Here is a 23,865-nt window from a genome sequence, read left to right as displayed (position 1 = left end):
AAGTAGACAAATTTCATTTTCTTGTGACAAAAAATTTGATTATGCTCAAGCCAATGACTCTTTCTATTTGGTTCATTTGTTTGTTCATTCAGTTATGTGACAAATATTCATTGCCTGATTGCTGTTCAATTATGAGAGGAATAAAAGAGGTCCCTTATTATTAAACCCTGACGTTGATTGTCGGCATCAGAATCGGCACTTCCATGACTCACCCATTATACTGTCTGTCCCGTTGGCAGGAGGCGTACAGGAAGAGGTGCTGTAATGGTTTGTACCACTACGGTGGAAAGTGGACATCGGAGGAAGACTGGAATTGATGTCTGCTGAGGAGTGTGATGGATAGCTCTGCAGCAAGAAGCAGAAGAAGGAGGCCATATTTAACCATCAAATATTTAGCGGGTAAGTTTTCTAATACTTCTTTCAGAACTCTCTGTTTTGCAATGGAGACAGCCCCTAGAATTTCAAAATATCCAAGAATACATCTTGCTTAGATCTGACAGCTTTCATTTTTCGAATAATAAAATATAAAGACACATAGTTGGTTTGGGTTTGCATCAAATATAGAGGAATACAAAGGAAACAGAGGACACTGAGAAACGATCACGATCTTTAAACTAAAAAATTACTGCTTAAAAGCACCTTCAAGAATTCAGCAACACAAAAGACCGTCTCTACTACTATTTTTTTGTATGGCCTATTATCAAGAGAGATTCCAAGACAATGAATAAAACAACATCATGGCCCGCAGGTTTACATTATACTTCATCCTGAACTTCTGGACACTAAATAGCAGAGTAAACAATCTGAAATCCTCTTCCTGCCAAAGTGGATTATCTTTTTGAACTCCAGCAAGAACAAAATGGTAACTGAAAAATTTAAAAAGCACTAATGATTAAATATCTCTCTAAAGTATCAATATGTAAAGCCTTAAATTAATGACTATGTTGAATTGAATTGGAAAAATGAACTGAGAATGACTTATTTGATTTCTTTCTTTACATGACCTCTCCATTAGCAATCTACCACATGGCTGACTATGAAAGAAGAAGATCTTCTACACAGGAACGTTTGGTTTAAGGTTTGGCTTTGAGTTTGATTATTATTACTAGTTGCCCAAAGAAGTTGCTTTTCTCGGGGCGTATCACAGTGCCTGTAAGCTGGCAAATTAGTTGCTACCCATCCATCTGCTTGGGAATGAGCAGATCACTAACAGGGATATGGGTATTTACAAAAACACATTGAGCTATTTTCCTTTTCAAGATAAAAAGTAGCTTAAAAAGTTATTCTCATAGGCATGTGAAAAACATCTCTTCACATGTTTGTGCTACAGATGTGTAAAGGAAAAATATTTAAATTAAAATATCCTTTGTCCATATAGGTAATACATTAATAGGCTATGGATCTTTATTATATCATTATTAGAGATTCTGCTAAAATTAGAGATTGAATATGGTGCTGAAAATCAGGGGCACTTAAAGACCGGGGCTTTATTCACAAGGAGTGAACCCCCCGTGTCTTGGTATTTTCCTATTTATTTTGTGAGGCTCATCTTGGGTTCTATCTCTTCCTTGAGGATTCCTTACTTCTTCCAGCTCTTCCATCATCTCTTCTCTCTGAATCCCTACTGCACTTACATTCTGTACTGTGCCATTCAACACTTCATTATATGCTGCCTTTCACTGCTTTCTCTTTCAAATGCATTTCCACTTATAAGGTAAACTCTTTAAGGAGAAGAAATAGAGCTCATATCTCTGCATCCCACGACTTGTGGTTGGGTGCTAACACATAATTATCCTATATACTCAAAGAACAACTGGTTATTGGTTAGCATTTAATAAATAGTGGATTGAAATACTACTTATTTGAGAGATAACTAAACAGTTCAAAAAATGCAGAGCTAATGACATGGTGGATGCCTTTGAACATATTACCTCTGCACACCCCAAGTAGTCCAACTGAAAAGTCAACTTCAGGGAAAAAGTTGAGATGATGCCCTTAAACCTTTCCAAGTTCCCTAGAATGCCTTTCAAGCTTGTAAATTTCATGGACTTCTCTGCTTCATCAAAAAATTCCTTAGGCCACCTGTTAAACTCATTCCTGCTTTCCACTTACAGAGTATCCCAAGTAGTCCACAAAATTTTCTCCAAAGAATGATAGAGTGGGCCCATGCCATAGTACAGCGTACCTGAAAGACTGGATATGCCATGGAACACCAAACTTAGAAGAGCTATTTCTGCTCAAGAGCCAAGGACCATAATAATGTGGAGAAAAGGAAACAGAATATGGAAAAAGAGAAACAAAAAGAAAAGAGATGGGTTGACTTCATCTCTACACAGTCCTATTCCACGCTGAGCTTCCGAAGAAGAGAAACTTTATAAATCAGTCCCAAGTATGCAAAAATCAAAACAGAGGAAAATAACTTTGAAAAATATTTAAATAACTATAATAATCACAGGATGAGAGGAAAAAGATGGTCACATCAGGGCGAATTTTTAGACTCTTTTAACTTGGTTTAAAATGGGCAATAAATCAGGATTTGACAAAGAGTTAATACTGAGTTCAGAGAATAAAGACAAGTTCTTCCCCATAATTTTCATGGGGAAACCAATGCAATCCATGTAAATCAGTTATTTTTAGAGACTCATAGAAAATTAGATGCTGAAAGAAATTAATGAGATTTAGAACTAGGTTATTTTACAAGGAAAAGTATCTTGCAAACGACTGTCACTCAAAGACATAATAAATACACCAAAGAGAATATTAGTGATATGTCATTAATGTCTCTTGTAGAGTATTTAGAGATCAACTGTAAGAGGTCCCTGTAGCTCTCTCACTCCAGCTATTAATACTGTCCGCCCTACTTGCTACAAAGGGAAGGGAAAGGGGAAGTGTGATAAAGTGTTATGGTTTTACATGCCCACTATTTGTTTATTTATTTTTACTTATGATACCCAATTATAGTGTATTTGGAGTCTATTGATAGAGTAAGTGTTAAAAATGTTACCATTAGTGATGTTTTTATCAACCTATGGGTTGATAACTCAAAGATCAGAAAATATAATAATTGGCAGCACATACTAAGAATAAAATCAAGCTTTGGGCTAAAGCAGGGTTTTACAACCTCGGCACTATTGAGCTTCTGTGCCAGATCTTTCTTTGCTGGGGAGGTAGGGGCTCTTCTGTGCATGCCAGTATGTTTACCAGCATCCTTGGCCTTCACACGCTAGACTCCAGTAGCATCTACCCCCCCAAGCTGTAACATCACAATATGTCTCCAGATATTACTAAACGTTCCCTGAGGGGTAAAATGGCCCCAGTTGAGAATGACCGGGGGAAGGGTTTACGTTACAAAAAAATAAGACAACAAAATTTCCTCTATATTAAAATTCCAGACTCCTGGGACGATTTCACTCTGTGGTGTTAAGACTGTGCCTAAACCATGCCAGACAGCAAGGACTCTATCCTATTTTTAAAAAGAACTCTGCCGAGTCATTCCAAACTTAAATCTTCTACAACAACCCATTCCAAAGCTTAACCACGAACTCCAATCTCCTCAGTGATTCTGTATGTGTATCTGTGGCATAGTAGTGATTAGCTGTGGGAATGTGTTGTAGAGGCTGAAACTGTGAAGGGACTTAAAGAATCAAAACTGGTGACTTGACAGTTGCTACTGAAATGTGTGGATTTTAAGCTCTATAATTACACATTCTATTATAAGACAGTATAAAGTGATGAAGGCAATAATGTTTCTAAAAAGTTTCACCTTTAAAGACATACTAATTTGGCCAATTTTTACCCAAAATAACCCAAGGAAAGCTCTCTTCTTTTTCTCAAACTATTCCTTTGCTCAGTATGGGACTGGCCAAAAGCTATGGATGACAATTGTAAGGAACTACCCTTCTTTTCAAGTGAAAGGACATGAACTCCCTACTGCGTACGCAAATTATTCTCAATCAGTGTCAGATTTTTAAAAGTCACTTCAATAAGAGATTTTCTTATGGTTAAATATGAAATTACAATGATTATTAGATACAATAATACAACAGTTTCTCCTTCAGTGAGAAAATTCATTAGGATACCTTACCAGAGACCTAATTGATTTACCCTTTTTTAAAACAAAACCCCTAATCTCTTAAGATCTGCCAATTTCAAGTGAAGAATGAAAACCTTGTGTTTCGTGATGGGTAAATGACATTTTACAAGTATAGCATCTGATACAACCTATTGGGTTACTCCTTCAAAATGATCTTTTTTCCTGGTTGATAATAGTGTTCTGCTTCAGCAAATTTTTTTTCTAAAAGGACTGCAGTTGGTTTCCTTTTTAAAATTATACTTTTTGTGCATTTGAGCACATTTTAAAGATACCTCCCCCATGCAGTGAAGTTGACTGGGATAAAATCAACTCAGATCAAAATGTTAGAATATGATAGAGAAAGAAAGAAATCAACATAGGAGGGAAGAGAAGTAAATGTCAAATAGACAACTCTTAAAAGGACTGAAATTCCAACCTATTAGTATAGTGTCCAAATCTTTTGTCACCAAAATTTTCTTTGCTTATAGGACACATGTAGTTTTGATCATGAGTCCTTAGAGAGGTGGAAAATGATGATGGAGAAATAAAAATATTAGCCAAGAAGAAATTCTAGTATAATTATAGTTGATATTTCTCTAAGCTTTCAATGTAAGACTTCCAAGTAGGAGGTGGGAGAAGAGGAAATTTGAAAGTAATTCATCTGCTGTTTACTGAAAATGTGCTGAAATTTGAGAAATGTTGTGATTTACAAATTCAAGCTTGGGAGAAGATATAAAAAGGCCAATTCCATCTCTGTCATCTGTTTCTCAATAATGGATAAGCTAGTTGACCACACAGTGTCTCTGTCTCCAGAGCTAACTTAACAGGTATTTTCAAGCATATCAGAAATCTTAACTTCTGGAAATGTTTTAGGTTGCCAGAATAGGATATAAGTCACCTTTTCTTTTTTCTTTTTTTTGAGGAAGATTAGCCCTGACCTAACTACTGCCAGTCCTCCTCTTTTTGCTGAGGAAGCCTGGCCCTGAGCTAACATCATGCCCATCTTCCTCTACTTTATACATGGGATGCCTATCACAGCATGGCGTGCCAAGCGGTGCCATGTCCGCACCCAGGATCCTAACCGGCGAACCCTGGGCCGCCGAGAAGCGGAACGTGCAAACTTAACCGCTGCACAACCAGGCCGGCCCTAAGTCACCTTTTCTATATCTCTGGTGGTTGAGCAAAAGAAAGGGAAGACCATAGGAATCCAGAAAGTACTATTTCCTACATCCGAACAGAAAAAGAAACATAAATCTGGGTATTAGGAGAAGAAAAATGGAAAAATTACAAGATGAAGAGGAGTGATGTAAGTATCACTGAGGACCACTGGATTTGTCACACCCTTTTGCATTTGCAGGGTTAGAGGTTCATACATTTTTTAAGCTATTTTATTGCACAAGGGACTCAGTTCCACATTATCTGCATCCCAAACCTAACTTATGATCCAGAAGTACTCTCTCCTCCATTTAACGAGGGACTTAAGTTCATAAGTGGATTCTGAGGCTAGAAAAACATCAGATGAGTTGCTTCCTCTGGGAGAAAGAGACATACTAGGATGGAGGAATGTAGGTGATGAGTAGAGTAGAAACTTCAATAATGAAAGAAAGACAACATTCTACAGCCCAGCAATCTTCAATTAGAGAGCAGCAAAAGAGAGTATCAGGGGGATATTGGGCACTGTGGAATTAAAGTTAAAACACTGAAAAGTGGGAAGCTGAAAGAGAAATCCCACGGTTGCTGTCACTGATGGGACTGGAGAAAACATGAGCTCCTTCCTTCGGGTGTGGCACACCAACTCAAAGCTGTGCCAGCAACAAGAGCCACTCAAGGGGAAATGGAAACGCCTGTGGGTGACGCACATCACCCACCCTCAAAGTCTACTCACTGTCACTCCACTCTGCCCCCTGCAGTATATCCTTCAAAACTACACACAGCAAAAATACAACAAGGAACCGCCGTAGTTGAGATTCTGCAACTCAAATAGTGTGTATTTATGCACCAAAGGGAGCTGACATGGTGATAAAGTACAGAGCAAAACACGATAAACAGAAGAGCAAAGACAAAAAGAATCTGGAAGGGCTTACAAAGGTGGTCTGATTTAGTTATGTCTTTGATCACGGAAACAATACAACTGTAAGAATAATGTTGTGTACCATTTTTATATTCATTTACAGAGTCCTTGTGTACACGCATAGAAAGACAGAGGATGAGATTTAATAAAGTGGCTGTGTTCTCCCCATTACCAAGTAAATCTGCCTTACCAAACGCTCGTGTGGATGCAGGCTGCAGTAGCTGCTAGACTGTGGAATATGAGAAGAATTGCCCAACATTCCTCCGTAGCCAGGCTGATTCATCCCACTGGAGGAGCTCCAAGGGTCACTGCTGTGATGGCCATCTGTAAAGGACAAAAAAAACCATGACTTTTCTGAGGCATTCAGCCTCGCCTTATAGAAAAGGGTTTTTTCACATACTCGAAAATGACTGCCTGGTGTGTATTCATCTTTGTGTTGGTTAGCTGATTACATCAGAAGATAGTCATCATTATTTTTTTCCCAAGTGGCTCTATATTGCCAAACAAATATAAATATTTAACATAGTTAAAGTGTTCTTAGTAAAAATTCCAACTGTAAAAAAGGACAACAGAACACATTTCTACATAGAATTATGTCAAATCAGCAAGGTAGCTAATACTAAAGGAAAAACATTTCTTACAAATCCCCTGACCTCTTTTTCTATGAGAACTAACTAAAAGATTTAATTGTTCCTAAATTTTTGGGTGAAAATAAAATACTTGAGACATTACAGAGTTGATAAGTTTACAAATTTTAAAAGCATAGAAAGAAATAAGTAATAATAAAAAACATCTCAGATTGAAAAGACGATTTCATTCATGTAAGATAAATAGTAGACAGAATTAAAGTTGGAATTACACTATGGGATATAGGAAGAGGACTCTCAAATATATAGTTCTCAGTTTTTGTTTTCTTTTTAAATTTTTATTTTTGGGATATAGTTCTATATCTATTTTATGCCTTCGGTAGCAATTCAAAGAGTACACGCACATATCATAGGTGGATATTATGTCATAGTCAATTTTGAGAACCTCTGGATTTATATTATCTATAAACTATTTAGAAAGTTAAAAAGTTTAAAAAGAATCAAAGTTAAAAAGAGGTTTAAAACTATATCGAAATTATCTGAAGTATCTTTTAATATCAAGTTCATCTTTGAAAACATTCCTACAGATCTTTTTTTCATTCTCTGAGCCTATTGGCCTAGGGGTTACTATCAGAGATTGCTATTGTTTGGTTTGGGTTCCTCAAAATAAGAGGTAGGCGAGGGGGCAGAATCTATGTTACTGCTGAATTTATTCAATTTTTCCCTCCTTCAATAGTTTAACAAAAATTATTGAGTGTCAGATATATACCAGGTCATCAACTAGGTGTACACTGTATGGCAGGTATTATTTCCATGAAAAGAAGATTATATTCACCATACATTTTATTTATAAAGGCCTTTTGAAAATTTAGGCAATAGGCAAGTTAAATCTGGCACTATATTTCACAAACTTTTTTTTCACTGTGGTTTTTCTTTGTTTTGTTTTGTTTTTTTGGTGAGGAAGATTGGCCCTAAACTAACATCTGTTGCCATTCTTCCTCTTTTTGCTTGAAGAAGATTGCCCTTGAGCTAACATCTGTGATCATCTTCCTCTATTTTATATGTGGGACGCCTGCCACAGGCTGGCTTGATAAGCGGTGCGTAGGTCCAGTGCCTGGGATCCGAGCCAGTGAACCCCTGGCCGCCGAAGCAGAGTGCACAAACTTAACCACTGTGCGACCAGGCAGGCCCCTTTCACTGAGTTTTTAAATCCAGAGGTGAGAGTTCAGAAAAACTGGAATAGTTTCAGGACAGAGAGGAATAATCTGTAGATTTCTTTAGAACTATGTCAGCAAACTCATGTCTGTGATTTTGACAACTTAAGAATTTTAACTAGAAGATGGAAATTAAAGTTAAAAAATAAGAAGTCACGCAGTAGTGAGTTTAAAATATGCTCCTGACCGTCTCTGAATACCTTTCACCTAAACTGCATGCTTCTTCCAGACCTAAATTCTCAGGGCACCACACACCCCTCAAGGAAGAAAGTCGGTGTGAAATGGGATCATGGTGTGCTGTTTCTGTGATCACAAAGGGAAAACACGGGACTCTCAAAAAGTGATTATTCCATATACTGTAGATTTAGCCCTGAGACTGTGGAAGTTTAAACGTCATCTTAAATTCAAAAACGAAGTTCAAGACCACTAAGATTTCAGATAGATGGCATACATGACAAATAAATTGAGACTATATATCATTGAATAACAGTCTCCTGAAACACTCCGACAACGTGATGCACTATATGGAAATACATTTAGGATTTGTTAACACAGAACACTCTACTCAATGCAGACTTATAAAAATACATATTTTACATAAATTATGCTTTTCACAGTAAATTAATATTTATCACATCCCATGATCTTGGCATAATGTTGTTTTGAAAGAATAGAATTAGATGTGTGCAAATTATTTGTGCTCATCATAAATGTCAACTCAAAATTTTTTTCTTTGCTTTTTGGGTATTCATGTGCAGAAAAACAAATCTGTTCCCCACATTTTGCATGGTCTGCTATGGGGAAGAGACTATTGTTTTAATCCACCTGATCTCCCCGGCCGTGTGCACAATTTAAGCAGGCCACCTTCCTGTAGGCAGATTGAAGAAATCTATCCTGTCAATTTTCTCAATCAGCTCTGAGTGACGAACCCTTGAGTTGACAATCTCTATAAGCACCAGTAACACAGTTTCTCTGCCTGGTCACAAAGGAGGGAAAGCTGATGCCAGAGACTGGCTGCTGTTTATAGGTGAAGGGGAGAAGACTTTCATCATGGTACAGAATGCACTCAAGTGACATACTCTGCTGCGTCCCTTTGAGAGTTACACCTAGGACAGGTCACAGAGATAAAGGATCCCTGTGAACACGAGCTCCATGACGTGTGGAACAAATACTCTCTGTTCCTAAGGGACCCATTCGATTCAATTTTATAGATTTTCCATGGAATTTCACATGTGAACTAACAACCTAAAAGAGCTAACACTCTGAAGGGAAAGAAAATAAATCCCTTTTAATCCGAATGATTTTGAGTGTGTCCACTGTAATCTAAGCAAGACACCAGGCTGCTCCCCTGGCATTCACTGGCGCAAGGACACTCCCCCTCCCTGGCATGGCCCTTCCTAGAGGAGCATGAAGAAGGAAATCCCATGGCATTTTGCCAAGGCACACTCAGGCAAGGTTTTACACCAAGGCAAAAAGAGTTAAGTTCCACATACAGGGGTTCTTGGTAAATTCTATATCTAAATTTCAGAGTATTAACTTGGTACAAGATCATCACATTTTGACTATAAGTGGCAGTAAGTATCAGTGATGGAGCTGCATCCTCCGGACAGTCTATTCTTACAAGCAGCTGCTGTCATTTCAACTATCCCAGTCTTTATCAAGCAGCAGAAAGGAGCTGTGCTACTAGTGGCAGGACTACAAGCTCATGGGTCACACATCCAAGTGCATTTAATTAAACAGACTGGACAACTAAAAGAACAAATACACTTTATCCACCAAGAAGCTGTAATTTTCTACATTTGGTCAGGAAAAAAGCTGGGTCTTTTACCCTAAATCAGTTAGCATGTTGGGATACAGCTTCTGCTGTGTAATGAAATGATATTCCAGTCTTCAGGTGGGTCACTTCATCTTAAACGGGCCTCTTGTTCATACCTATAAATTAATTAGTTGCTGAAAATTTTATATAGGGTTACACATAAGGAAAATTTATTCCCAGTTGGCTAAATCCAGGGACGCTCAAAATACACATTGAACCAAAGCACACTTCTAAACATACATACAAGTTCTTCTTCGGGATGGTGAAGATGATACTGAAAATGATCAGTCTTGGAAGACCATCCCCGAAGAAGCATCAGCTCTCAGTGAAGCAGACCAGTCCAACCTGAACTCACTATTGCTCAAGGGCCTTCAATTTAAAAAAAAGTAAAGTTTTAATCAATTAATTTACTTTTAATTAATTTGGTTCCTAAGAAGAGCACGACCTCCGATATTTTACACCGGCCTAGAGTTCCATTTCTTGGGTATCAGTTCAGCAGCCTTTTGCCCCGTATATGATATGGAAAGACCCAGGAAGACTCTGTCCAGGGGATTTCCCCTAGAAGAGGCAGCATCTTACCTTGCATGAAGAAGGAGCTAGGGAAAGTGCTGGCTGCTGGTTTCGAGGAAGGGTAGCCTGGCGAGTCCCTATTGTAGTCGGCAGTGCTTGCTGAAGGAGCATAAACCTGAGGGAGAAGAGCCAATTTAGTTTGCCTGCTGCATTGACCAAGCATCTCAAGGTTGATTACTTTACAAGAAGCAGGTACCAAATGCTAAATTTCAACCATGTCCATTCTAAATCTGAATAAAACCTAGAAACACTGTCCCTTTCAGAATACAGAAAAACAAGTCCCAAGAAACTCCTGAGTATAGTTGTGTGAATAATATTTTCGAATCACAGGCAAGAATATTGCAAACTATGTCCAGTTGTAAATATAGTATATAATACCCACAGGGTTGCCCTGGGAGTCCAAGCATCTTTTTTTTTTTTCCAAACATAGATGGCCCAGGAGCACGTGAAAGGTAAAAACAGGAAGACATGCATCAAACTTCTCCCTTCTATTCTACCTTTCAATTAAAATTTTCACTTTTGAGAGAGAGAGAGACAAAGAGAAAAATGAATGCACTATCCAGACCACAGAAAGTGACAAATATATCTTGGAATATTAAATTCCCATAGTGTCAGTTTTTTGCAGAGATGCATGGAAAAGTCCATTAAAAGTCTGGATCTACATAGACCACCAACAATCAGTGTGTGTATATGAAGGGGGGGGGGACCTTCATTTATAGTTCTTATTATATTTGTGTGTGTACTAAACTTAAAAAGTGTGCCAAAATCCTAATTTACTTACATTTGTTTACTAATACTCATGAGACTTGGGGAACTGGTTCTTTATAAAAATAGCCTGTTTATTTTCTTGTTTATGTTTCCTTTAAAGAAGACAGCATACTAGAAAAACATAAATTCATAAGGTATAGTTTAACTTTAATTGGTTTCCCCCTTTGGCTTTTCTGCTGAATATAATTTTTTTAAATCCCCATTTTCTTTTGCTCCAAAAGTTTCTCTCTCCAGATGGTCGGAGAGACTGAAACACTGTCATCCTCTTGATGAAAATGGATACCTTCCTGCCTCCATTTTGAAGCAGGCAGCAGCTCACAAAATTGGCAGTGAGCCTACAGTGATATTCACAGGTCACAGGAAAAGAAAGAGAAATTCACCAATAAAAAGGCGACTGCAGGGTTACCAAAAAATAACTCACCCTCCCTTTTTTTTTTTTACAGTGCACAGTGAATAAACACCCTAAGAAAAATTACATAATTGCTCTCAGAACACCATGAATCACAAACTAAACATTAATACAAGGTTTAGGATTTCACAAAGGATAGGTCCACAGAGACAGATGTGGGAAAATATGCATACACATACATACATCAAATAAAGGCTACATATGCCCCACGATGCCCTTGAAAATTGGGAAGTCCTGGAGATTGAACAAAACAAAAACAAACCACAAAATCAACACACACGTTAGAAAACAAGGATTTTTCCTAAGTCATAGAGGGACATCAGCCCTATATTTCATGGGCTATCTTATTTTTTAATTTTATTTTTAAATTGTCTTCACATTTTAAATGTAGGAACAGCTATTGACTTCCATTTCCACAGGACTTACAATAAGGGAAAATTTTTTTCAAGTATCTTTAAGAGACAAAGAATAAAACTTAGGCTAGGAATTCCAAAACAAATCAATACCCTAAGTTCTGTCAGGCAAAACCCAGTACTTTTTTGAGAAGTACACAACTAACAGTTTGGGGAATAGTACTAAATGTATTTAGAGAAGGTATCGAGACTAGGCTAAAAAGATGAAACAAAACATTACCTTCCAGGAAAAGGGGAAATTGAAAAATTAGATCATCTCATTCTAATGACAGAATGAGTACGTCTATAATATATCTAGAGGCTATCGGCCTGACAGCTATTTGGCCTGTCAGTATTAACACAAGCTAAGTATACTATGTATTACTCTCAAATTCCAGAAATCAATATATTTACCATAAAACTGAAAATAAACTCTGACCCAAATTATTAAATCACCTTATATTTGAAAACAATTAAAACCAATTCTTTTAGGATAATCCATAGTTTTATTTTAATTACATAGTCTACTATATTATCCTCAAACATGAATATTATTATGTCAACAGCATTTAATGGGACCTAACGAGGTTCAACTTTTTTCCCAATTTGGGTAGAATTATTTGATATTTCTTTAGGGAGATAAGGACAAATCATTGGTAAGTTTGCTCATGTATAAGCAAGCTACTTTAACTATGAATTATGATCAAGCTCAATCTGAGGGTAAGATCATTAACCTTAAATTAATAAATACTGCCTGCATGAAAAAGAATATCTACGGGGTTATAAAGTTTTTAGGACATATTTTACTACACAGTTTCTATTTTCTGGTATTGTAGCCAAACGAAAACTCTTTAGATAAGATGAAAGTCTTTGTTAACAAGAAATGGACCATCGTTTACAGCTTTTTTTAAAAAGGCAATTTCTGTATATTTTATAAATTTTCTTTATATCACAATTTATGGATCAGGTACTATATTATTCCCTTTCCATTTATATACTTCATCTTTCTTACTTCAAAAGTTATTTTTAAGGTAAGCACTATATATTTCTTTATATAAACAAACATTGCATAGAACTATTGAACTTTTTAAAGTAGAAGGAATCAAAGAATTTATTTAGTTCAACCCCCCACACTTTAATTATAAGAAAATTCAATAATAGAATGGTCAAAGCAACTGCTTAAGAAATGCAACTTAGTCAAGATATACAACTATCAATTGCTCTTTATATGCCACTATTTAATGGTTACTTTCTTTAAAAATGGTGGTAAAGGTATAAGACAATATTTATGAAAACAGAGTGGTCGTGATGTTCATGCTTTGGTTTATCCTTAATGTTTTAATCTTTAATAACCTGGATGGAACTGCTTCATGATTTTTACTTCAGTCAACAATTTTGCCAATTTCCCAACCAAAAGACTTCAAAGTATGGGTTTCAGTAAAGTATTTAATAGAGAAACTAAATAATAAAAGCTCACATCCATTTAATTTTAATTACTACTATTCCAGGTAAATAGATGACTTACACATTTGTTAAATAAGATACTGTTTTATTTAACAGAACAATAACAAACATCCCAGATATCTTCAAATAGCTGGAATCATTTTTAACAACTAACACCAGAAAGTTGGTCCGAGAAAAACATGAAATAAAAATCCCAAACTGTAGCTCAATGTATTGAAGAGACCCCACCAATGAAACATGAGAAAAGTCCAAAGGGAAACAAAAATCTCCACTTAGTTTTTCTCTGATAAGGTGGCTTAGATCAAGGTGACTTTTGGCATTCTGATTCCTCCCACAGGAGTAACTAAGGAAGGATGAAATTTTTGTTGCAAAACTGGAAATGGGAAAACTTGACCAAAGCTCACAGGCTCCAGCTCTTTTAGTGAATATTTGTTGAATAAAAGTTTCATGGAGAACCAGTAGGAAAGCATCGTTAACATTCAAAATTAGCACCATTCTCTCTTTCTCTTACGATCCTGAATTTAAAACATACAAAATCAGGCATATAGAAATTCTGAGTTTAACAAAGCTCTCCAGGTAACACTAAACCCTGAACTGATACAAATAAAAAAATGATTTCATTTTACATATTTAATTTTTGCTGTAACTTGAGAAGTATTACTCCTGTACATTTGTGGTTCCATCCAATGTCCTGACTATCCTTTGTGAGTCATCAAAGGAGCAACAAAATGACACGTTCTTTCAAATAGAACATACTAGAAAAGAAGAAAACCAAGCAAACACACGCACCAACAAACAAAAGGAAGGCAGTAGCATGCATAACCTACCTTCTCCCTTTGATGTTCTCATTTTTATCTGTCTTGGCATATCAGTTTCCATTTATGGAGATTTAAAAAATAACAATGATTACATTTGTTTAGGGCCTCTTGTGGAACAGTTTTTGTGCTAGGAGCTCCATATACATTATTTCTAACCTTCATAATGGTCATACAAAATGGATATTATTAACAGTTCCTATTTCACAGGGCTAATGTATCGTAGAGAGGTCAAACATATTGGCCAAAACTGGCCCGCGTCTAACTGACAGTTCTACTATTTATTAGCTAGGTAATCTTGGACCTATTACTTTAACCTCTCTGGTCTTCAGATTCCTACCTGTAAAATGGGAATTTCAGTACCTGTTATGCAAAGTTCTTCTGTGAATTAAATGGTATAATGTGTAAGGCAACTAGAATGATCCCTGACACATACTGGGTAAACAAAAACCACCAGACAATAGTGTTACTATTGTGCTATTGCTTTTATTATCTGGACAAATGTGACTCAGGAAAGCTGAACGACCTTTCCACATTAAAAGTTTATCAAGTAGGAAAAGAAGGATTTGAGCCAGTCATCACAGTCTATGTTCTTTCCATTAAAAAACCATTCCTAGCTCTTAACAGGCAAAAAAGAAAGGAAAAGGTATTTTAACTAGCAACATGAGGCTAAACTATGGCCATAGGTTATAGAAATATTCTTGTGAGGTCTCATAATTACCTTTTAAGAAAATAAAATGTAATAAGCCATGTTTAGAGTGAAACCAACATATGCTAATATTACTTGCTTCCTGAAGTGAGAAGCTGAACTCTGAGGGGTTAAAGAGAAGTGGGTCCAGATCATGTATCAAGAGGTGTGTAACTGAGTGGGGTTGGGTGACAGCCACGGTAGACCTTTAACATTCCTTAACATTCTTACCCCTTAGTGATGCTGCAAGTACCATCTGAACATAAAATTTCCAAAGAGAATCAGTTCAGAATAACTGAGACATTGTAACTGAGACGTTCAGACCCGTAAAGAGAGTTGCTGTATGCTCCAAGATGAGTAGAAAGGAGCAAAGCGGAATTATGCCTCAGACGCCCAAGTTCTGGCCAGGCTCACTTAGTTGCTCAGACCTTGGGGGATTTCACAAATATTCTAAACTGTGACAGTGGTGCCATTGATGTTCACAGACCTAGGCAAATACTTTGATGCTGAGAAGCATCTAATGGGGAAAAATACTGGTAGGCAATCACCTCACACTTAGGCAACTGGGCTGGACCCTCAACTCTCACGGTATTGTTTGAAGGACACGATCGCAGCAAGAGAAGAGAATGGCTCAGGGGCATTGATACCTCCACATTCAGAAGAGTTAAAAGGGACACTGTAATTGTTCTATGTGACCAAGTTAAAGGGATACTGCTAGCTCATCTAGAAAGCAAAGGGATGATGTTCTTAGAAGAGACAGCCTCCAGAGTACAGAAATAGATTTGGCAGGATAGTAGAAATTGCCCAGCTCTGGAGCCAGACCAACGGGGTTCAAATTCTAGCTCTCACAATTAGTTGTGAGGGTATAACAAAGCAATTTATCTCTCAGAGTCTCAGTTTCCTCATTTGTCAAATGGGACTATTCTTGTGAGAATGAGAGATGACATATGTCAAGCATAATTCCTAATCTGTTGTAGGCGCTCAACAAATAGTATTGTTATTTATATCTTATTGTAAGTGCTACTTATTGCTTATAGTTATTTTTAACATATCCAGAATATCTGTTCAATGTGGTAGCCATTCGTAATATGTGGTTATTTGAATTAAGCTTAATTAAAATGAAACAAAGTTAAATATTGAGTCCCTCAGTCATATTAGCCACATTTCAAGTGCTCAGTAGCCACATGTGGTCGCTGGCTACCATACTGGACATCATCGACATAGAGCTTTCCCACCATGGAAGAAAGTTCTATTGGAAGTGCTGGTCTAGAGTTACGCTTGTCCATGAAGAGTCCTATGGGGCCATGTGTGTCACCCTCTGTTAGAGCTGCTATCTGTATAACACTAGCTCATTTAAGACTTCTTGTTCCCTTTAGGCTGCAAAAAGCAAGAACTCTTCTGGTGGACTACTGGGAGAGGCAAATTCTAGGCATCCTTGGTACCTCGCACACACAACTGGTGTTTAATAAATGTTGATGTTATCGAATGGCAGGACACTTAGGTTTTAGTTTTACTTATTTTCAGAGTCCCTTGTCCTATTACATATTTCTTAAAGTCTTTTTTTACACCCATCTGCCAAAATTCCTGCAAATTATACCAAGTGGAACACTGGGGAAAAGTATCTGTGATCTAGGTTTCTGGATGTGTGTAGGTAAGAAACTCTTAAACTGCAGTTTTGTCCTTGGCCCCTCGTGTCTTTGGCAAAGGAATTATAGTTAGACAAGGTGTGACCACTCTTTTTAGACAATAACAGTTGAACGGATTTTCACCTTTTCTGATGATCCGTTTTCACGTCATTGGTAACTGGGTCCCTCTCTTCTACTCTATCTTCATTTTTATTACTTTTTCTTTTTTAATCTTTTTATATCACTTCTTTACAGATGTTCCTTCCCTTCTCATGCTACTTCTCTGCTTGTTGCCTTGTCCTCCCTCTTGCCATCATATTTTTGAAGCTCAAATAATCAACCTCATTTTACAAATGAGTAAAAGGAGTAGGTTAAAGGACTTACCCTGGGGCTCCTGACTTCTCATCCAGCCCTCTTGGCATTCCTTCTAAAGTCGTCTTTAACTTTATAACTTAAATATTCTAATGGGCAGTAAAATGGCACAAAAGCTTAATAAACAGATTCAAGTAACAGAGTTGAGTGAGTTATTATAAGGTTTAAAGGCAGTTAATAATGCTCAAGGGCATATAACAGTAAGGCAGTAAACAATTCAAGTGTGCAAAAAAAACAAAAATAAAAGCAAACTACAGGAATAAAAATCATTCATCTGCTATATTCTCAGTATGTATTATCAAGTCAAGGAATATTTGCTAATGGAAGGAGACCCTACTTCATTTCCCAGTGATGGTTAAAGGGCAATTTGCATTATTATCACATAAATAGGAAATCTGTTTAGAGATAACACATAAATGTTGCAGTACATTGACAAATAGATGCATGTTTAATTATAAATGGAAAAATTTCAGAGGTGTAAGCTGTGGAAATTGTGAAGTTTTTATTTCCCTCGAAAGTACTTGAAGCTTTTAGAGGAATTAACCCAATAGTTCTAAGTGCCCTAAAATAACTCCCAGTAAGAAGAGTTTTACTCCTCAAACTGTCTTTATTGGTAGTCTGAGAAAAAAATTACAATTATCTAAACATGCGTAAAATGTAACATTCATGTATATGATACTCATATTTTATTCCACTAACAAGCAATGACCTGTCTTTACCATATCGCATCACAAAAATATATGAAAAAGAATATGTATATGATCCCCCTAAAAGAAACTGCTTGAATATGTAATATATTTAGAACATAAGTCGCTTTGAGCACACATCCAAACACCCCATCACAAATATCACATATAATTTTTCCATCCTTCTAAATACCAGCCGAGTTTTGATGATCTGTTCATGAGTAAATTAAATCTGAAGCTAAGTCCTATAAATGAATTACAGCCAAGAATTTTATCCTTCTCAGCCACCAAATTTCCCTTTTCAGTGTTAAGATGTAGTAAAATTGTAAGAATCTTAATTCCCTTCTTTGTATTTTTATCAATCAAATTCTGTAAGTGAAAGATATCAAAAAGACCCAAAAGAAAGCAACAGGAAGGAGAAGCAGGGACCTGAGTGGTTCACAATGGATCAGGCGTTGCATAAGCATGCAGGGATGGGCAGACTGCAGGCAATGCATTTCTCTACCAGCGCACCCAGCCTGCAACAAGCTCAGTGAAACAGTAAAAACGAGAGCTGGACCCATTACGAAGTGTGTGTCTCCTGTTTGCCACCCACCCCAGGAACTACAAAAAACCTGGCATTCTTTATGGGCAGGCAGCTCTGCCTTGTTCTTTCTTGCCTTCAAATAAAAAGGCAAGGACATGCTTATGGTTTTCTTCCCTATATAGCTAGTGATTTTTCAAATCTCTAAATCAAATTTCAAACTCTAAAAAAAAAAGAATCTGTGTGGCCTTTGACATGTATATAAGTTTACAAAGAAGAAAAAAAACTCTGCTTCAATTTAAAAAAAACTAAGAATCACTATTAATTGTATAATAGTATCATTTAAATCTACATAGTGTCCTGTTATTTTAGAAGTATTTTCAATGTGTTATAATTGCAAACCTGAGGCAGAGAAACTGCCAGGAAAGGTATGATTGGGCTCACTCTGCTATGATATGGATATATCACAGATATTAAATCATACATATGAGGGGCCAGCCCAGTGGTGCAGGGGTTAAGTTGGTGTGCTCCGCTTCGGGGGCCTGAGGTTTGCTGGTTCAGATCCTGCGTGCAGACCTACACACTGCTCATCAAGCCATGCTGTGGTGGCGTCCCACACAGAAGAACTAGAAGGACTCACAACTAGGATAAAAAACTATGTACTGCGGCTTTGGGGAGGAAAAACAAGAGGAAGACTGACAACAGATGTTAGCTCAGGGCTAATCTTCCTCACACACACACACACAAATCATACATATGATATCTAGATAGAGATAGAGAATGTTTGAGATTTTTAAGCTGTTTTCACATATTATTCTACAACCATCTCAGTGATGTATGCAGGGAGTTGCCAATTAGAAACAAAGAAAAGAAGTAATTTATTATGAGATCATAGCTTAACACTCTCCAGAACTGGAAAAGGACCTGGTCCCTCCCAATGCCTGCCAGCCCCAAGCTCTTGTCACAGTTGGCATGACAAAATGATGACAATGATAAAAATAGCTAACACTTTACTTATGATATGCCAGACACTACTCCAGCAAAAAAATTATACATATACTCATCTTGTCTTTACACTAACCCTACTGTTTTATAGATAAGGAATCTGAGGCACAGAGAGGGTAAGTAACTTGCTCAAAGTCACAAAGCCAGTTAAGTGGCAAACTGGGATTGAAATCATGTAGTCTTCTTTCAGAGTTTGAGCTTTAATCACTCATCTGCAACATTAACTTAATAACTATGGATTCTCTCCATGATACACATGGCCTCCTACCACAACCCAGCTTAGGAGAATCCTGGATCCCATATATTTCCTGGCCATTTAGCAGCCCAGGGCCTGAAAATGCTGTTTTGCCCAAAGAGAAAAACACAAGATGATCTCAGAGGGGAGCACAAAGGAGGTTCTTGTGTGCTGCTAAAAGAAGGACTATTCATCTGTCTTCAGCCACGAAGTTGAGCAAAGAAGCAACAGGTATTAAGACTCCTGTTTAATGGTACTAAAGACAGAAAGAGGTTAAGTAATCTGCTGAGAATTACACTGGGGTTTAGTGGTGAAACCAGACCCAGGACTAAATACCAGGACACTAAACTGATAAAAAGCACCATATTATTACTTAAAGCTCTCAAGTGAAGTGTGAATATAGTCCCGTCTATATACTAGCCTCTGGCTCCAAATACTTCTTTTTATTTTTACACCTGCATGTCGCTTGCTCTTGGCACTAACTGAGCAGAGCTGTATGTTTGCTATTACTTTCAATGTGGCATATCACAGGAGTGCCCACTGCCAACACTATGAGTACCTTGGCCCTCGCTGAGAAAGACTTAAACTGATCAAGTTACACCTGGCTAAAGATCTCTTGAAACACTTAATGCAGAAAATTTGGTCCAGGTGAAACCTGACTTCTTCCTGGTAACAGTCCTTATGTTCCTTATTCACATGGGAATTGGCTTCATCACCAGGCTCAGGACTGACACACATAAAAGTTTGGATGTTAAGGGCATCACAACTCTTTGATACGTTCTAAACCACTAAGTTGTTTCCAAGCTTTTATTTATGGAATGCTCATCAGAACTTAGAGGTAATGTTAAGAAGAATGCTACATTACTTTGATTAATTATCATTATTTCTAGTTATCTTAAATCTTAAGCAGATGTAACTAAATTATTTCTATCTCTATCTACAGCTATCACATCAAATTCATGATTGTCAATTTTTTCTAATGGGTCATCTACCAACTCAACCCTGTTTTTTCCTCTTCGGGAACCAATTATTTGCTTTTCTTAGAAGACAACTACAGTTTCATTAGGAGGTGTTGGAACATCAAAATAGTGTTGGTTATATCTGCCAATAAATAGCTTTGTGACCTCTGAAGGTATTATTTCATCACTTAAGTGAGGGCAGCATGTCTTCCAAATGAAAACAAATTCTATGATTCTATAATAACAGAGAAATTAATTTTAGGTTTGTTCCAATGCTGATTATTGTTGTTTCTTCTATACCCTATTGAATGCTAAGAAGGTCTGCTGAAGACAGTCAACTGCAGAAACAATAATAAAAAGGAATTAAGAAAAAAATGTGCAGGTGTACTGTGTGTGTGTGTGTGTGTGTGTATCAACGGAAACAGAAAAGGCTCAAGTGGTTACTAAGTGCATACATGCATGAACGAATAAATATATCACACACAAGAAACACATCAAACTAAGAATAACATCATAACACAGAGAAAGATGAACATTCATTGGTTCTGCAAAAACAAGATTTTCATGCATTTCACCTCTTGATGTGTTTTAGGGCTGAGCTTTCTTCAGAAGGTGGACACAATTACCTATAATGGTCCATATTTCAGGGGTCTAAGAATACCTTTCCCCACCCTCTTCCCTTTGAACTCAAGTCCATAGCTTGATACCTGAAGCCTAGAGCTGACATCCTTCACTGCATGTTAACAGGCGTGTCTTTTAAAAAGGGATCTAAGCTCAAAGAAGTTTGGGCACCATTGAGGTACACAAATTAATTTCATCGCTGCAGACCTTAGTCAATGTACTTTACTGCGAGGGGTGAAACCTACGTCCTGGAAGAAATTTCATGGACACAAAACCACTTTTCAACATATCTCCAATGATCCCCCATCCTGGGAAATACTGCTACAGTCTGTTAGCCGTTACTGCACTTTGATGCGATGAGGCGTCAGATCTTTTCCCAAGAATTAACTTTTAAGAATGAGAGGAAAATGGAGAAAGGATGAGAGTACAAAGAAGGCTCTACAAGAAGGGAAAGCAGCACCAAAGAAAAATGATGATTACTTTATAGTTTGACCTTGTGCAACCCTAAACGTGCCATTCTTACTCCTTCAATCCCAAGTGTCTTTAGTGCTTGTTTGTACATAATGATAACAGATAGCCAGAGTCATCATTCCTAAATACACATATTCCTTCCCAGGAAGCAAGAGGGATTAGGAAGAAAGTTGTGCTGGACAAAAGCAGAAAGACACTCTCAAGAGCAGAGACCCATGAAATGATAGCGAGACCAAGATCTTAAGAGATATTGAATAGACAAGAGGAATACTCAAAGAAACAATTCACAAAATGGGATATGTCCTACTCTATATACCTTCTTTGACCTTGAACTTAATTGTATAAAAGGAAATTTGGTAAAATTCTATGATTAATCATTATAAAAAGTTTGTATCTTCACCGTATTTTAAATTACAAAGACTTTCTGCATCCACTACCTTATTTAATAATCACTTTGCAATAGATGGCCTATCCAAGCGATCAACCATCTCCCCCATCTTATACACTAGGAAAGAGAGGCCAGGACAGGGTAAGTGCCTTCCCTTCCCAGTAGTCACATGACCCCATGAGGACAGGAGTGGGGCTACATCCTAGGTCTTTTCTCTACAATCCCAGGTCAGAATTATTAGCACTTGATTAGAATATCCTTCCGAATCACCTACAATCCAAGAAATCTGGAGATCAAATATTCATATTAGTAAATGAGATCTACTAATGAATGCTAAGCAGAGTTATAGATGAACTCTGTGCTGTGCTTTGAAGCATCAAGCTTAACTCTGGGGGCTTCAAACAGATGCCTTCATCTTCTGCTTACCAACACAATTGTTAGGAACAGTGAGTTTCCAATCTGGCAAAGTTGTGAACAGGAATCACTGCCATGGTACACTGTAAAATGATTACCGCATCCTTCCTTTCACAAAGCTGAAACAAGTACGAATTATCTTTTTTCTGTCAAAACATATGGCCCTAACGGCTTTCAACTAAAAACAAAAGCATAAAATAATCACCAAATGTATGATTCTGTGGCACAGACTGAAATGAAAAAAAAAAAAAAAAAGTATGCCACTTGTCAACAACTACGTCCAATCAGCCACCTCGCCATGACCCATTGAAACACCTGCCCCTCCCCCATGCCCAGGGCAAACTTTCAGGTAAAATTGGTCAAGAATATCACTGATTTAACCCATAGAGCAGAGCTTCTAGTTAGCACATGGCTAGTGCTTTAGTACATTAAATAAATAAATAAACAAACAAAAAAAGTAAGAAATAAAATAAAATAAGGAAGCCAGAATTTTCATCAGGAGCTAGTTGAGAGAGTTCAGATGTGTAACAAGCAACTAGAAAATGTATGAAAAGGGGAGTAGAATTTTGTACAAAATGCTTATGCAAAAAACAATGTAAGGGGAATTATCCCATTAGAAGACGGTTATTCAAAGAAAACTTCTTAAAGGAGGTGAGGAATTAATAAAGCGCAATAATATTCTTGAAATGGGACTGGACAACAGAAGAACAAGTAACCAAAATAAACAGTTCATATCTTCAGGAACATTTAAAACGTAACTAAGTTAACTTTTCAAATATTTAAATTTCAGACATTTCTTTCATTTGATCTAATTTTTCTTAATTTTAAAGATATATAGTTTAACGATCTGCTACTGGCTACCTCGAATATTCTTCTGGAATAAGAAGGGTATAAATAAAAACAACAGTCATTTCTTTAACAATAAAAATTACAGTAAGAATGCACCTTTGATTTCTTTCCAAGAAATAAAATCTTTGATAACTAAGTTACTTGGTTCAATCAGTTTGAATCGTCAGAACAGAAATGTAAAATCCAGATGACTGCTTAATATTAAGATAAGGGAAGCAGTTTAAAATTCTCAGTGTTGATGAAATTAACGAGAAAATGTTTTTACACGAAGAGGAACACAGCAGTTTTACATAATAAAAGGCTCAGAATTTCTTTTTTCTTCCTTGATAAATTCGTATCTAGTGAGAACTTAAGAGGAATATACAGAAAGGTTAAAAAGAAGCAAGGGATGTTTCCGTTTCCTCCTCTTCCTGATGGAGACACAGCCATCAAATATATAGTTCTTTGCTTACATAAATAGGACACATCAGGTCCTCTGTCTAGAACTTTCTAATCTCTAGATAGTGTGTATAACATGTGTGTGTGTGTGTGTGTGTGCACGCGCATGCTTGTGTATATGATAAAATTAAAGGTTTATAAAACACAGCAGGAGGGGGACAGGAAGAAACTGCTTGATGGGTATGCGGTTTCCTTTAGGGGTGATGAAAATGTTTTGGACCTAAACAGATTTGGTGGTTGCTCAACAATTTGAATGCACCAAATACCACTGAATTGTTCACTCTAAAATGGTTAATTTTATGTTATGTAAATTTCACCTCAATTAAAACAAAACGAAACAAAACACTGTAGCAGACTCATAACTTATGTGTTGTCCTTCATAAATATTAGCAAGGGCCCATCTGTAGGGAGAT

At 37.0% G+C, this 23,865-nt stretch overlaps 1 protein-coding gene across 16 annotated transcripts in view; it reads right to left on the bottom strand.

Moving 5' to 3' along the window:
* The window catches only part of TCF4 (transcription factor 4), a 347,611-nt gene that overhangs the window by 44,093 nt on the left and 279,653 nt on the right, over positions 1-23,865 (bottom strand). For all 16 annotated transcript variants that reach the window (XM_046671258.1, XM_046671255.1, XM_046671266.1 and 13 more), the window contains 3 exons: positions 10,340-10,445; positions 6,334-6,467; positions 213-345 (listed from right to left, as the gene is read on the bottom strand). In XM_046671258.1, the coding sequence (XP_046527214.1) occupies positions 213-345; positions 6,334-6,467; positions 10,340-10,445 (373 nt within the window). The remainder of the gene's footprint in view (positions 1-212; positions 346-6,333; positions 6,468-10,339; positions 10,446-23,865) is intronic.

Source organism: Equus quagga, chromosome 9, assembly GCF_021613505.1.
Source record: "Equus quagga isolate Etosha38 chromosome 9, UCLA_HA_Equagga_1.0, whole genome shotgun sequence".
In the NCBI taxonomy this organism is placed as follows: domain Eukaryota; kingdom Metazoa; phylum Chordata; class Mammalia; order Perissodactyla; family Equidae; genus Equus; species Equus quagga.
The sequence above is the reverse complement of the archived record's forward strand: the minus strand, read 5'-3'. Positions and strand labels throughout refer to the sequence as shown.